This window comes from Takifugu rubripes, chromosome 20 (assembly GCF_901000725.2).
Source record: "Takifugu rubripes chromosome 20, fTakRub1.2, whole genome shotgun sequence".
NCBI classification, from domain to species: Eukaryota; Metazoa; Chordata; class Actinopteri; order Tetraodontiformes; family Tetraodontidae; genus Takifugu; species Takifugu rubripes.
In genome coordinates this window covers 11817091-11833327 of record NC_042304.1, presented here as the reverse complement: position 1 = coordinate 11833327, position 16237 = coordinate 11817091, and the positions used below count along the sequence as shown (strand labels likewise).

At 47.9% G+C, this 16237-nt stretch overlaps 1 protein-coding gene across 1 annotated transcript in view; it reads right to left on the bottom strand.

Moving 5' to 3' along the window:
* Positions 1-206: 206 nt before the first annotated feature.
* The window catches only part of nr5a2 (nuclear receptor subfamily 5, group A, member 2), a 48073-nt gene continuing 32042 nt past the window's right edge, over positions 207-16237 (bottom strand). The window contains exons 6-7 of the mRNA XM_003974281.3: positions 16037-16184; positions 207-1337 (exon numbers count right to left, since the gene is read on the bottom strand). Of these exons, the coding sequence (XP_003974330.1) occupies positions 1090-1337; positions 16037-16184 (396 nt within the window). The 3' untranslated portion in view covers positions 207-1089. The remainder of the gene's footprint in view (positions 1338-16036; positions 16185-16237) is intronic.

The following is a 16237-nucleotide window of genomic DNA, read 5'->3' as shown; positions in this document are numbered from 1 at the left end:
AATGTAAACACCTGTTGAATTATTCTTTTAATATTTTTACAACATTAATACTTTATATAGATTTGTACATATGTCCATTCACATCTGCGTGGTTAGCTAGCATGGCAACGGAATCAGGCAAGACTCACATAAAAACAACTTTTGTTTCCTTTTTTTTTAACCCTCTTATGTTAATACTGATTATTGACGTTTTTGTCTTGTCTTTCCTCCGTCCTGCTGCAGGATTTTGGTCTTTCTGGAAAAAAAAAAAAAACAGGCAAGTTTGACCCTTCTTGGTCTCCACGCTATCCCGCCTTATTTTTTTTGTTCTTGTTGTAAGGAGAAGATAAAATGGGAGGTTTATTTTTGCGGGAGATGGAGGCCTTAAATACAACGGTTTCATCGGACGTGATGAATTGAATTTATTTAACACTGGTCTTCGTGAGGAACGTAGTTTACAATGATCTATTTTTTTTCTCGGGAGGTGAAATAAGAAACGGGAACCACAAGTTGACCACAAGAAGCAAATGACTTCCATTACAAGAGAAAACCGCGTTTTTCTTCTCATCAGCCTATTTAACACATTGTTCATTAATGAATTTTCCTTTTTTTTTTCTAAACCTGGTCAAGCTGCCCTGGTCGACGTCTCCTCCCAGGTCTGGGAATCAGACCTGACTAGCAGAAAGTCTCTGGTCTGCTTTGTCCTTTTGTCTTTCCAGTACCAGCTGCAGTTCTGAGCCGTCAGCAGTGAGTTTTGAAGCGGGCTCGACCGCTGAACTAGTCGATTTGAAGGTCACACAGATTTGAAGCACAAAAACCAAAGTTGCGGCGTTACTGGTGCTGAAACGCTCGACGGTTGTTAATTCTATAAGTTATGGCCTGAAAGTCTTCATAGTCTGCAAGGGCAGAGGCCAACGTCCCTCTTTAAATGTCAGATGCAGTGTTTTAAGTGTGTTCTTTTTGTCTCTGGTTTATGAGAAGTGGCTCTTCAGATTTTGTCTGTAGAATCGACATCCGTACGTCTCTTGTGCACGCCTATCGACTTCTTCGCAGCTCTTTCTCTGTAGCAGAGCTGCCGAGATGTCTGCGCGGCTGCGCGGCGGCCTCCTCTTAAGCTCTCTTGGCGTGCAGCATTTCAATGAGCAGGTTGTTGCAGGGCACGTCGCCGTTCAGGTGTTTGTAGTAGAGGTACTCCTCGGCCTGCAGGCTGATCGCTCGGATCTCCGGCAGCCGGAGGAGCAGCTGGCCGAACTTGTCCGTTTGCTGAGGGTAGTTGCACATGACGTAGTCCAGGAGCGCCGCGTTGACCTGCTCCTGGACGCTTTCTACCAGGTGAAAGTTCTCCAGGTTTTTCACATCTGCAGGAGGAAAGAAGAAGATGAATGTTCCACGAGGAAAAAGCTGGGAAACGCAACTTTATTCAAATAAAACTTATCTGGGTGAAATGAAAATATGGATGGTCGGCTAATTTAAAGAAAAAGAACCACAGCAGAACAGTTTTACAGCTCTGATTGGACAGAGTAGAACAAAGTTCTGTCTTTTTCTGTGGTAATTTAAAATAAAAACAGTTTCGGGGTTGGGGAGGGGGGTGTTGTCCTCAGCAACCTATTATTTTCAATTTGTAGTAAAATGAAGGTGCGTCGATGTGCCGTTAAAGACGTCCTCAAACCATGTGACCAAATGTTTTTACCACCCTCTGAATCCTCCCTTGAGACCATATCGGCAGCGGGGATCTGGTAGAGGCAAAATAAAGGTTCTCCTGAGAGACTCCTTCCCCAGGAGTCCATTAATAATGTAGGGCGGAGTATCCGTCCTAGCGGCACCAGAGCTGCTCCTTAGTCCGACCACTTTCACCCTTTATGTTATATAACCTAATGTTATATCCTGACATTTCAGAATTGCTGTAGATTGTTGGGGGGGGTGAGAGGATGCCTGATTGTTACTTGAGGCTTCAGCATAAGTCAAAATTGCACCGGGAATCTTCCCCAAAAATCCGACCTCTGCGCGCGGCTCTAAGCACTTTTCCTTGACAATAACAAGCTCACTGGGGGGTCGAGCAGATTAGTGCAAGACAAGACCAAAATTTGCTAAATGGATAATGGTGGACCGGAGCGCCGCGCGTACTTGTCATGATTACGAAGGCTGCAGAATATTTAGTAGGTGTGTGCATGTGTGATCTTTTATTAATCTGTTTGACCCCCAGGCTGAGGGTGCACGCAGGGAGCTGATGCGGAGTGATGGCGTCCCAGTGTCCTGCTGGCACCTCCGGTCCAACGTGCACACGAAACAGACGAAAAAAAAAAAAGATTCACACGTCTTTCAGGCCACATCTCTGCCCTTGCAGACACAAACACTAATCCCTGGAATATGCACATTTCTTGCTGTCTCTCACCTTCCCACACACACACACACACACACATCCACCCATCCACCCATCCACCCACCAAGAGCATCAGGAGGAAGGAGGGGGAGATAAATCAGCAGCTAATGAGGTCTAGAGAATGAGAAGCAGGTCCTTCAAGGCACTTCCATCTATGATGCACTCTACCATGCTATTACAATCTGTGTGTGTCTGTCTGTGTTTGCAAGCGCCGCCGCGCGTATGTGTTGCTCACCCTGACCTCCGAGTGACACGGCGGGGGGCTAAATAAGGCCAAGAGGAGGGCAGGAAAAGGGGGGGTGGGCCGGTGACAAAGGAGGCTCCAAACAAACATGACATGTGCTTTTTCCTGCTGCCACTCAGCCATGTCCCCCCCCTCCCTTGCGCCACACTCCCCAGACCGCCTTTCACGCCGCCGAAAACCCCCCCCCGGGAAGCTGTAACGCGGCCCCAGCGTGAGCTCCTGCCCGGTCGGGGCTCTAGGCTTTAGCAGGCAGACGTCCCACGCAGGTCAACGAGAGATATAATGGACGGTTTTCATCTGGGCATTAAATAAATGCAGCAGAGATGTTCTATGGAGGTCCAGCTCAGAAAGGGATCCAAAAAATATGCAGACAACAAGTGGATTTCTTTTGAGAACAAATGAATTCAACGAGTCTGCCGAGCGTCTGAATCTTAAAAGCCCATATTTATACTAACGCTGGCATATTTGGTCTTATTCATGATAGAAATTTGTTTTCTCAGTCATCTGATCGTTGCACGGCACAGATCAAAAAAATCAGAGGCGTTGCCATGGTTTCCTAAAAATGAATCCTACGTTCCTCCGTACTGTACACGTACACGCACGTGTGGTGGAGGTTGATGGGTGTGTGCGCGGGCGCCACGTTTCCATCAGGCTAATTAGGAGAAAGTGAAGCAATAGACGGCATTTTAATTGCTAATTATTACAGGGGCCCCTTTTGAAAAATAATGAAAGAGCCTCCAAAAAAAAAAAAAAAGGCTAAGTGGAGTAATGTAAAGTCAGTGTACAAAAAAAATATATACATGAGAGTTATGTAGGAAAAAACAGAAGAGGAATTTATTCATATTTACTGCTGACCAGAAGGTGTGAAACTGATAAAAGAGGGACAAAAATCAAAGCAAAATCAACAGTGACTCCCAGACTGTGTCAGGTCTGAGCATTAAGTGTGCTAAGCGCTCTCTCCTCTTCCATCAGTGCCCCCCCACCACCACCTTTCTCTCTTTTTCCTCTCACCATTTCATTGTTCAGTCACTGTGGGACTAATTATCAACTTTTTTTTCACATAAAACAGCCACAGTTCGTTGCAGTCTGAATACTCAAATGGAAAACCCCGAGGTCCCGTGGAATACATTGTTTCATTTGACGGCCGATCATGCTTAAGCCAGCGACCTAATGTGAACACACACACGCGCGCGCGTGCGCTCGCACACACACTCTGGTACAGTCTGGTCCCTGCGATCACCGCTGCGCTTTTTAATTAGGCGAGATTTGCTTTGTGTTCCGTGCGTCTGCGTGTGTTTTCTTTGCTCTTTTCCAACCATTGGTTTGCTCCGGGGACACACAGATCCAGGACACACACACACACAGACCCTTCATTACATCAGTCTAATCTCAATAACGCCTCACAGAGTACACACTGATGGGAAAACAAGCAGGAAAAAAACCCCAAAAACAAGCGCATCAACACTTCACTTGGTTACAAAGTTCAGCATTTCTGCAACAGCAAACACGCATCACATGTTTACGACTGAAAGGTGGAGTTCTCGCACGGCCCCGTGAAAATTATTACTGTCAGTAAACACTCGAGTAGAGCAACATTGAAAGCTTTTGGTACCCTAAGCTTTATTAACACCGTTGCCATAACACAGGTCTCACATTCAAACTGTTTAATCAGTAAAGCTCTAACTGTCACGCCCCCCTTCGCGCTTGCTTCCAGTTGGGTCCAAAAACAGCACATATAAAACTAAAGGCCGTAAACACTCTGTGAGACTGTCCAATTAAACCTGAGTGAGATTTTTAAAAAACCCTGGCCACTTCCTGTGCAGGTTTAATCTCTTGGAAGGCGTCAAAACTTATCAAATGTGAGGCAGCTTTTTACTGTGGGCAGCGGCGCATCAAAGCGGGGGGTAGAACCAGGGTCCAGGTTCTTTTTACCGCTCGGCGCTGGAGCACTAACTGTTTCCACCGCTGCTTGATTCATTATTAATCCGCCTCACAGCATGGCTGCGATCAGAGGGAGGGGTGCCGTGAAGCAGAGAATCAATCGTTTTTAAATACAGCGGACAACACATGGAGTCCACCCAGAGACCGTGTGTGCGTAAGGCTGGAAAAACAGGACAGCGGGGGCAATCAAAGCAAATAAAGCTGACGAGGTAGGGGGCAACGGCCACGCGGTTAATGGTGTCATTACGAGCGCTTATCTGAGGGTTTGCACTGCTCAGATTGGAAAGCTAGGGTGGATTTTTGTCTGTAGCGGAAAAATAAACCCCTTTGCCCCCGTTTTCAACCACGCTACAGATAAGACGTGCACGCTCTCACACTTTTCTTTTACACTTTTCTGCTCCTTCAGTCCTCATTTCAAGTGCTCACCAGTTTCCCCAGAGCCCTCCACTCACTTGTTTTTTCTCCCCGTCCCATTTGGGGAGTTTCCTTTCCTCCACGTTACGGGAACAACAAAGGGGAGGGGTAAATCCGGAACTGTACGCTGTTTAACATTTAATGGGGGGGATCTGTTACACCAGAGGCAGGTGTGACTAAATAGCAGCAGAGAGGTAGAGGACGTTCCGTGGAAGCTCGCTGAGGCGAAGGAGGACGCTGGAGGTGTCGTACGCGTTCCAGATTTAACAGCAACGCATCCCGCTGTGAAGCCCCTACTTTAAACCTGACAGTAATGGGTTATGGTGTTACGGTGGCTGTATTTTCAAACTATCATTTGTTTCAAATCTTTTTAATTATGTGGGATTTTGGGAGGGTGTATGTTGTGTATCGTTTAAAATAAGTCAGATGCTTCCAGGGCCCTGGTGCAATGATATGGGCTAATGTTGTGGAATACTGTTAGCATCAGGTTTTGTCTCTTTGTCTCTGTATGACCTCTAAACAAGAGTTGACACCTTCAACAGGACTTTAAACACAACCTAAAGAATCCTATAGGCTTCAAAATTGCTAATGAAATGAACGATTTGGCATTCGCGCTTATTAACTTTCGCTCTGTTCAAAAGTGACCTTTCTATCTCCGCGTGTGACCTTTCGTTTCATCAGCATACAGTAAGGTTCTGTTGCTACATGCCCTCGGGCAAGCACAGAGCCTAATGTCTGGAGGCCGAATATCCTCTTCACCAACAATGCATAATAACATCCGTCTCACAGTTCCTGCCCTGGAAACGTCTCAGCAACGGGGAGGGTTTACTGCCTGCATGTCAGAATAAAGCATGAAGGCTCAATTTGCCCATCGACTCATCAAAACATCCCTTAAGCTACTTGCGGGGGAAAGGGAAGGGATGGTGGGGGTAAATGCCATGAGGCTTTGAGGAAGAATTAAGAAGACGGATTTTAGTCCGGGATTTATTAGGTCAAATCTACAATGCCAAGACCAGCATAGCTGTTGTTGAAGTAGTTGCTAGTTGCGTTCTGTTGCCCAAGGATGGTTCAGTGAACCTGGCAGGACGATAGAAAGGCACCGGGATGTTTTGAGAAGTTGGCAAAAGCGCCTTAGGTCCGATAAAATAAACAGGAGGAGAGGCGCTCCAAGCAGGAAGACGCCAAGCTCGTCTCATTGGCTATGCTAGCTGGAAGGTGCCGGCAATTTATCCTTAAGGTGAAGGGAAAACAAATTTGCATCAGGTATCTGTGGCTGGAGATTTGGAGGTTCAGGTCCTCAACAGAGGGGCAAAAAGGGGAGAAGGACCGTTAATTAGTGCTGAAAGAGTTGAAGTAGCTAACAAGGGCTTTATTAATTCATTTCAGGGTATGCAATGCTAACGTTCTAGCAGGTGGGCAGTTCAGGGGGTTGAGCATGTCTGAATCATGCATTCACTCCCAAAATTAATCATCATAAAAAGGCAATAACATGCTGCCCATCTTTCGGCCAGTGGTCTTTGCTGGGAAAAGCCGGCTGTATTTTTGCTTCTGTATCGTGGTCTTAAATCATATCTGTCAATTGGACTCTCTGGGATTAACCCCAGAAAAAAAACAACATTGTCTCAGCATTATGAAAATCCATTTGCCAGAGGGAGGCTGAGACTTGAATCAGCAATGAACCTCAGCCCACTGTGGTCCCTCAAGGAGCCCCCTCCCTCCCCTCACCCCTGTATTTCCCACCTTCTTTAGCCACCCTGGAGGTGGAACCAAATGCCTTTCAATGAACTGACCTCCGACGGTGCCGTGCAGCCACGGGTCCCTGCTCTCTAACCTTCTTATTGCCGTCTAGAGTCTACAAATGCCCCCCTCCCCACAGAAGACCCCAGAGCCATGTATCTACATACAGCTAATGACAACTGAATGAGCTGTCGCCGTATTGTGTGTGATCTGAAAGGACGATATAGAGAAAGGTGAATAAAAGAAGCTGTACCTGTGAAGCGGGGGGGTTACTGTGTTTTACCTCTGTGTGTGTGTGTGTGTGTTCGTGTGTGTCATCCCGTGTATCTCGTTTACATTCAGTGCACTTTTGCACCCCTTGGCTAATTACACGCAGGGTTTGTTTGGCGGGGCGGCAGTGGTACGGGGAGTAGCAGGGGCACGTCAATGCTTCTTGTTTATGATAAAGTGACAGAAAATCATTGGGGGTCAAGTACCCCTCCCCGCCCGCCAGGAGCCCTCCGCTGCCCCGCAAACTCCTGCAGCAGCACAGAAGGTGCCTGTTGTGGGAAGCCTCCCCTTTAATGAGACCATTAAAGACCTCTTCTCCCCGTCAATAGATTTCTCTCTTTCTTTCTCTGACAAATTTGAATTAATAATTCAGTGCCAGCCGCCTGGGGATGTATATTTTCAGCATGAAGGACAGATAATCCATAGCGCCATTCGCCCCACTCGCTCGCACTCTCCTCTCCTGCGCCGCCTCGCTCTTCATGCGCTCCGCTCCTCCTTCCCTCAGCCTTCCCAGAGCCGACAGGTAGAGCGGCGACACGAGCGAGCGAGCGGCCAGGCGCACGTCCCTTCATGGCGGCGTCCCCTTTGTTCTCTGCGTGATTTCTGTCCTCGTGTGACAAGTGGAGTCGTCTTAAGTGCAAAGCGGGCTTTAATTTATTCCACAGTATCGGATGGTGGTGGCCTTTCTCTGCTCACCCTCAGGGCTAATGTGACGTGACACGTTTGCCAGCTCCCCCCTCCAAAAGCTGGACTTGATTTGGGGAGCATTTCTGCTGCAGCAGGGTTGCGACTCTGACGCTCCGTGTCCCCCGAACTATCGAACAAATAGGACCCCCCCACCCACTGTAGCCCTGAACAGTCTGCATCTCTAAAAGTGAGGGGTTTTATTGCAGGAGGACTGTAAAAGTGAAGTTTCTGCACATTAAAAAGTGACCTCAGAAAGGATTCTGAAAATAACCCTTGAAAGGTCGACAGCCCGATAAGGTGAAACGAATGATGTCTTTTCCCTTTAAGACTCCACACTCAGTGCAGCCAAATATGTTGAAAATGTTGTCCAGGACAGGGCTGAAATCCTAGAATGTTTCAAGTCTGGTGGGGGGGGGTCAACGAGTGGCGTAGTGACGTAGCCAGCCGGAGCACCTGTCGGATCATCTGTGCTTTAAAACGTTTAATCACTGTCTCTTGTTACGCACGCACACATACCGCGGCGTGCAAACACACAGATCAGCCGGGGCTCCGCTGTTCTCCGGCCTGCCAGGAGTATCTTGTAACAGCATTGTCCAAAGATAACACACTCACTCACACACACACACACACACACACACACACACACACACAGGAGCTCAAAGAGCAAAGGCGAGTAGTCCTATATCAGCCACCTGACCACCGTATAGCTTACCAGCACCATAGTTTAAGCTCATGCCACTGCACTGTGCACATTCACGCAGGAGCACAATGACCGACAATCCGCATGCCAGGCAGTTCTGGGATGGCGGCGCGCTCCATGATATCACACCAGATTATTTTTACCTCCACTCCGATGATCTCCACTGATGGATTATTCCGAGCTGGATCACCGGCAGTGTTCACATTCAAATGGACCTAAAGACCCTCCAAATGGCTTAATCCCGGTCATGTTGCCCGACCTTTACACACCCCCCCCCCCCCCCCCCATCCCGTTTGCCTGACATTTTTAGCGATCATTGAGTAATGACACATCACGAGCCGCGGCGCCAATAAACGCCTTGTCGTAAAGACCCGCTTTTGCAACAGTTGCAGCGCCGCCGCGGGTTGTCGCCACCACTGAGCCGTCGATTGAAGCGAGGGGGCTGCTCGTGTTTACGGCCCCGGGAATGATTGACAGGGTGGGTGTGTAAAGCTGGTGGTCCATCTGATTGCATTTGTAAGTATTTTTGAACATTTGACCTGCGACACGTTTGTATTGAGGGGGGCCTCAGCGCTGCCCTTTGGCTGTTTGCCTCTGTGTACATGGATGTGGGTTTTCTTTGCATTCCATGCGCATTTGTGCGATTAACAAATGAATGAAGTTGTTAAATGCACTTTTTAGTAGCAACACAGCAGAAAAAACTGCAAAGGAATGCTGCTGTAAAGGTTTAGCTCAACCGATGAGTGAAATCAACTTTTTTAGGATGTTGGTCACACGATCAGCAAATCTACAGGCCAGCTAGGTGGGGCAGCATGCCCATAATGTAGAATAAATATAAATAATTCCTTTAAATAAATCTGTTGAGTTCACAGCTTGGGGAATCGATTATCTCCAGTCAGCAAACCATTCAAATCAAGAGTGGGAGTTTCTGCTGCATTCCAAAATATGCACAATTTTGCTCTCTGCGTCTGTTTTCCTTGACTAATTTAAGGTTGTACTCCCAAAAGTATGAGGTCTGTCCCCCCCCACCCCAAATAGGCATACCTCAGTCTTTAATTGGAGCGGAGAAACCACCTAGCAAATGCAGTGCTGGACCCATCGCCGCAGCCACAGCGAATGCATTAGCATTAGCATCACAGCACACCAGCCTGTACATAATGATAACCTGAAGCTCTGCCCGCTGGGAGGAGCCCCTGTTTGTGCGCGCGCGCTCACACACACACACTCGCACACACACAGACACACACACGCAGACCAGTGCAGACATGTCCATCTCCCCGTGTACACACCGTCACGTAAACAAGCAAGTGTAATTCAGCCCCAGCAGTGGGCTGCTGCATGATCAGGGAAAAGGTGGGAAGGAGAAGGAGGAAAAAAAAATTGTTGCTCGGCTGGAAAGTGCACGTAAGAAACTTCAGTTCCATTGATCGGGAATGAGAGCACAGGACCGGGGGCTGTTTGTCCCATAAGGGCAGCCGTAGAGCTGCTTAGTAGCCCTTCATAAATGTTTGAGAGGCCTGAGCCGCTGTAGCTTCACGGAGCCGGGGTTACAGCCCACACACATCCAGGATGATGCTGATGGATGATGGATGGACGGATGGCAAGTCACCAAGAGGGGATATTTTAACTTGATTATATTCTTACCAACGGTTTGGGAGGTTTCCTGTATTTTTAGAGAACAACAAACTCAAAAGCTACCTGCGAACATGCTAAATCAGGAGCCCCACCTTCCTGCCCCCTGAAAGCTTCTATATGCTGTCTGTGTGATTAATATGGCTGCAGGTGTTGCTCAGAAAAACACCCGACAGGCCGACCGGACCGTCCGTGCGTCCTTTCGACTGTAAAGTACCAACTTGCGGGAGGTCCGCCACGTTATGCAGCTGGTAATAAAAGTTGAACATTGATTTTCTGTAGCAGCTTGTAACTGTTAATGTTGAGACATCAATAGCCGGAGCAAAGCGCCGGTGCCTTAATAAGAGAGCGGGAGCGCGGAGGGCACGGGCAGAAGCTGAGTGTAAATCACAGAATCTATCCCCGCCGATCGATAGGACAGTAACTGCGAGTGTCCCTCTGCTTTCCTAATGTTTTATAATAAACTGACAGTCTGTAATAAGGCCAAAGGAGAGGGAGAATGAGATGGAGGGCAACAGTTTCTCAGTAGCGGGGCTAGTCTTAAATCATCCCACATGGGAGGAGGTGGATGCAGAAAGGAGGGGGAAGAAAAACTTATAGAGAGACGCTTGGTGTTTGTAGTGAGTGTTTTTTTATTGATGGGGGTAACAGAGGTTTAAGGCATATGTTCAGTGATGCTCTGGCAGGACGGTGAGTTAAGGGTGTATTAAATCCTGCTGCCACTCTGCATCTGTTCAGGACGCCACCCTGGGGGATCTGCGGCGGGGTCGCTGCTCGGTGGCATTAAAGCTGCACGCCAGAAATCCTCACACTAAATACGAGTCATTTCTTCGACCTCAGAAGTCTAAAATACGCCCCCCTGTTGTCTTATCACGTATTTATCACTGGGCTGTTCACACTGTGGTCGATTCATAAATCTCCCCGCCCTTTTTTTTAAAACAGCGTTAGTTTACTTTTTGATAAATCACCTTGTTTGCAAGCCGATAAAGGAGAGTGATTGCAATAGAAATCCTTGTAAGCCTGCGATAAGACCTGGAAACAGAAGAAGAAGAAGGCGAGGCAGGAGCTGTAAATTGGAGAAACTGTTTGGAGATAATGATGGCAAATGTCGAAACTGTGATATAGGACCGAGGCGGCGCTGGGGAGGGGGCGTCAGGTGAAGGGCGAGAGGCGGTGATGGCCGTGTATCCCCGCCGCCGCCACAGCTCAACGCCACCGCCGCTTAATGACATCGTCCCGCCGACCTGGCGGGTAATAGCAGCAGGCTGAAGGCCCGGAGCTTTTATCGCTTGATAAAATCTGAAAGCCTTTTAGGCGGCCTCATTACCTACAAAGTGCCGGCTATCGTCGGGAGGTGGCCGCACGCCGCCTGAGATTTCTCAGGCTGAAATTGCGGGAAAATAGACAGAAGTATGTGGTTCGTTGTTTTAGGGGAGGCTCTCACCCACCGCCGCCGCCACGGAGGGAGCCAGGCCACTCAAACATGATTACAGCGGTTTGTCAGGGACAAAGTTTGGGCAAATTTGTTTGTGTTTCTTCCTGGTGCCGGATTAAAAAGCTTCATTTGAGAGATTTATCTGAAAAGTGAGACGCCAATACCTCTCCATCAGCTCCTATTTGCACAACACTTGACCAAACTTTCTGTGCACAGATCGTGCTTTATGAACCTTACACGTGCATTGGTTATCTGCCCACGCACACACACACACGCATAAACACACACACTCTAGCGCTGCATTTTTCATTACTAGAAAATTGCGGCAGGACCCTGATAGAGCAGCCAGGAACATGGTGGCGGACGCCAAAGACTCTGCATGCTGGAGGAAACGTTTGAGATTGAAGGGGTTTTTCCCCACAGGAAGCAGTTGGAGTTCGGGACTTTTCAATTTCTCCTACTTTGTTGACCCCAGGTAAATAAAGGGGCAATAGCAAGTTGGTGAAGCTGCCTGTTTTTAGCTTGTCGACCAAAACAGCTTAAATCCTGTCAGATTCGGTGTCTCTAGTTTCTCTCAGTCACCTTTGACCTTAAAGCTCCCGTAAGGCCGGACCCTCGCTGCATCGATCAGGCAAAAGCTTCAGTCTCACGCAACAATCAGCACAGAAGCGTCCCTGTTATGTCATTTTTTAATTGAGCCATAAAGCCTTGTTCTGGTTGTATGCACCGCGTTTGACACCCCCCCACCCCACACACACACACACACACACACACACATCGTTCTCAGTGTAGTATTGAACCGTCGCTGCCTCTTGATGTTAATCAATCCCCTGACTGAATTCTAAATGATTCGCTTCATTTCAGGAAATGAATATTTGCAGGGCTTTATTGAGGGGGGGGGGCGCGTGAATTAGACGGCTCTCTCTCGCTCGTCGGCCGGGGATCAGGGCATCGATTCTGAGCCGCCTCGGCTGTTGCTTAATTAGGACGTACCTGTCTGGGAATTATGTGTTGGATTTTTTTCTCTCATTGTTTGGAGAGACAAATATTAGAGAGATTTTCGAGAGAGGGAGAAAGAATGCTGGTCTTTTTTTTTATCAAGGTTGATCACGTTCCCTCTGCCTGCGCCGTGTTGTCAGCAGATCGGTGCGTGACCTCGCGGCACACAAAACCGTCAAAAGTCCGCCTTCAGTGCGCGGCACGCTAAACATGCTAATGAGAGACGATATCCTGGTGAAAGGAGTCTGGCGGATGGCGGGGGATAAAGGCGGGGAGGCCAAGTAGTAGTAGGGTGGGTTTTTTTTTTTATCTGCGGGCTTCTGTGATGCACTTTCACAAATACATTTGCTTAAAGATGTTTATTTTAAGCACAACATTTTAACAAAGTGGAGAGGGAGCTACAGGAAAGGGACGTTCAGGTAAATAACGAGGCGCTTTAGAGGTTGGTGCCGGTGCAGAGCTGTGATAGATGGAGGGGAAAAGACGGATCTTAGGGGGGAAAATGGCCAATGAGAGGAGAGAGAGTGCAGAGGGAATAGATGGATAGATGGAGGGATGGATGGAAGGTGAGGGATAGATAGGTGAGTGTCTCTAAAGTCCCACCTCGCAGCTACTTGACGGATCGCTCGTGCGGCGCCCGTCAGCTCCTGAATCACCGGCTGTCGCTGTTTCTTATGACTGCTGATTTTTAAACCAGTGACCTGAAGTTAAGAGCATCCGCGGAATAATGAAGAACTTCATTTTTCTGTCCGTCCGTGCGTGCACGCGCACGTGCGCGTGTTCTAGTGTTCCATCTTAGGAGGAAGCTTACAAAGGCAAAGCATCAGTCTGTGCAAGAGACTTTTTCAAGTTTTAGCAAAGCAGATTCCCACTTTCTGCATTGAGCTTTATAGAAACACTCATTTATTTATATTATTGCTGTTGTTCTTTCCTGTGGATTCAAAAATCCACCAAAAAGATTCAGATTGCCAACTATGGCGACTGGATCCTTGCCTTGACTGTGGTTCCAGGAACTTTTCACCCCTCAAGGACATAAGGACGTAAGGAAGGCCGTAGGATTGGTCTGAAATGAATCTAGTCTCAATTTGCCACTTTTTTAAAATCTTCTACTAAAGGTTTCAATATGGAGGCGTAATTTTGACCTACATGCACAAACCTGCTCCCTCCGCTGGGAGCGTTTACCACCCTGCACCGGTCTGGCAGCTCCTCTGGTTCTGCTCTTGGCTGACAAGGCCTGGCAGCTTCTGTCGCTCTCAATTACACCCGATGGGGGTCTGACCCGGAGCAACGGGTTAACTGGTGCTGACTGAACACCGAGTGACCTCTCACAGCATCTGCTTTGCCAGTATGGAACCTATCTGTGTGACATTCATCAGACGTGCTCTTGTTGGATTTTTGTGGTGAAAAGGGGGAGTTGAATGTCCAATATAGGACCTATTTAAGTCCTGAGTCTCACGTAGGTCATATTTCATATATATAATCAAGTCAAATGTTGGATTTTGAAACAGTTAACCAAAAGTTTTCTCATTACTCGATTATTAACGTTTACCTTTTGGCTCATTTTGACTTTTAGATGAAGAGAACAGGAGCCCACTTAAGCTTCTTTCCACAGACTGGATTTGAACTTGTGATCTACGTGCCCCCCCCCCCCCCCCCGTGTCACCTGGTCACACATAAAACAAACCTGTCAGTCTTTCTATTAGGCCCTAAAGCCTTTTAAAGGAAATCAAAGGCCCATTAACAGTGCCCTGACACCACACAACGACTAGTAGTAATCCTTGACTGAACTCTGACCCGGGAAGCACTCGCTCTCTCTCTCCCTGCCAATTTCGGAGTGTCTCTCGCTCAGCAGATGACACATCGGATCTCTCGCTCTAAACGCTTTAGAGGTCAATGCTCCGAGAGTGATTATCTCCTCCTTGATAGATAAGACAAACTCCCCTTCAGACAAGGAAAGAGCGATAAGGGGCAAAGGGGAAAAAGGACAGATGGAAAGAGAGAGGTAGGAATAAGATGAAAAAATAAAAGAGAAGTTTATACCCCATGGAAACAAATTGAGTAATACAGGCATCTCCATTCAGCTGGCTTGACTCTTATATCTCTGTCTTTATCGACAGCTGGATTAACTAATAGCTGTCCTTGCAGTGAGGAGGTGACAGAGAGATAAAGAGAGAGGGGGGGTTGAAAAATCAACACCCAGGATAACAAGGAGATAAAGAGAGCGTCGTAGAAAAGAGTTTTTATCAGTGTTCAGTTTTACTTTAAATGTAGCATCTTTAGCTTCGGGCGGCTTCATTAGCTCCAAATGAGCGGTGATGAAGTAAAACTAATAAAGACGGATCAGAGGGATGGGGAATGGTTTAATTCAGGAGGCAGTGTGGGGCTACTTTCATGCATCACTTCCCCACAGTCTCCGTTAATTGTCTTGAGTCTACACGCACGCGGGCACGCACGCGCACGGATGCCTGAAGACACACCTGATGGCCCGCTGCTGTGCTCGCATTATGCACGCCTCCCCCCAGGTGAAACCTGTGTCTCTCATCAGCTTGGCGGGGATCACGCGCACGTCTCCCGTCGGCTGTGAGTCCTATTAATCAGATCAACTGTAACCGCTCTGGCCTTACATTAGTCGGGCCCCTCCCCGTCTCCCGTCCTCACCCCCCCACACACTGACACTGATCCCCAGCCATCTCAACAGCGTCTGTGTCCGTCTTCTTGTGCTGGAGAACAGGCACTGCCGGGGGCGATACACATCCCTCAGGTGAGCGTTTCATTATGGATGATGTTTCTGCCAAATTATTTAGACCCCCGTACAGACCCCCCCCATCCCCTCAACTTGCCCCCACTGTATTTTTCCAGTTGCTGCATGAACACCACTAACACAAATATTAATTCATCCTGATCACCTCAGTGTTTCCTCATAGTTTATTACCCCATCTTTCTTTTTGAAGAGGAGAGTGTCCCCCATGTGTTTTCCTGATGGAAGAAAATATTCATCATGCATTCTCAGTGCCATGAATGTGTGTGTGTGTGTGTGTGTGTGTGTGTGTGTGTGTGTGTGTGTGTCCGTTAAATGTGTGTTCATAAGAGACCATTTGTTACAGACATGTTTGGGAAGAGACAGACATGACATTCTCTTGGCTCTGCCTGACCTCGACTTCGAGAGTAGAGAGCAACTTTCAGTCATGCGCGCGCACACACACACACACACACACACACACACACACACACACACACACACACACACACACACACACACACTCACACGAGCATTGGCCCTTTCCCCTATAAGTTTAGCTGCTCCCCCTACATTCCTCCCTTTCCCAAACTTGGGCTCCCAGTTTTGACTCCATCTCCTCCCCCAGGGTGTCTGAACACATCACGGGGGCCTGTCCACCACTCCCTTTCACTTCATCATCATCCTCCCATCAACACCCCTCATATTCTCCAATTCCATAACTTCCAGGCCATCTGTGCCTCAACCAGCAATAACATTTCGTTGAAAAGATTGCAAATATAGGTTAAATAAATTCCACATTGAAATTTTTGCATTGTGTTCTAAGCATAAAACTTGCTGAACACTTTCTGTTTATTTCCATCCAAATATGTGCGACTCACCCAGGCTAAAAAGGACCAGGAACTTGAGGCAGACAAACTCCCGCTGGTCCAGCTGCAGGGAACGTAGTTTGCCCACCAGCTCCTGGGCGTGGCTCAACAAATTGTTGAGGGTGGCCCCCGCCTGCGACGCTATCACCCCAAAGTCCACCTAAAATGAGAGAAAGGTGTTTAAAATGAAGCAGATGCAAGTCAGCTTTAGAA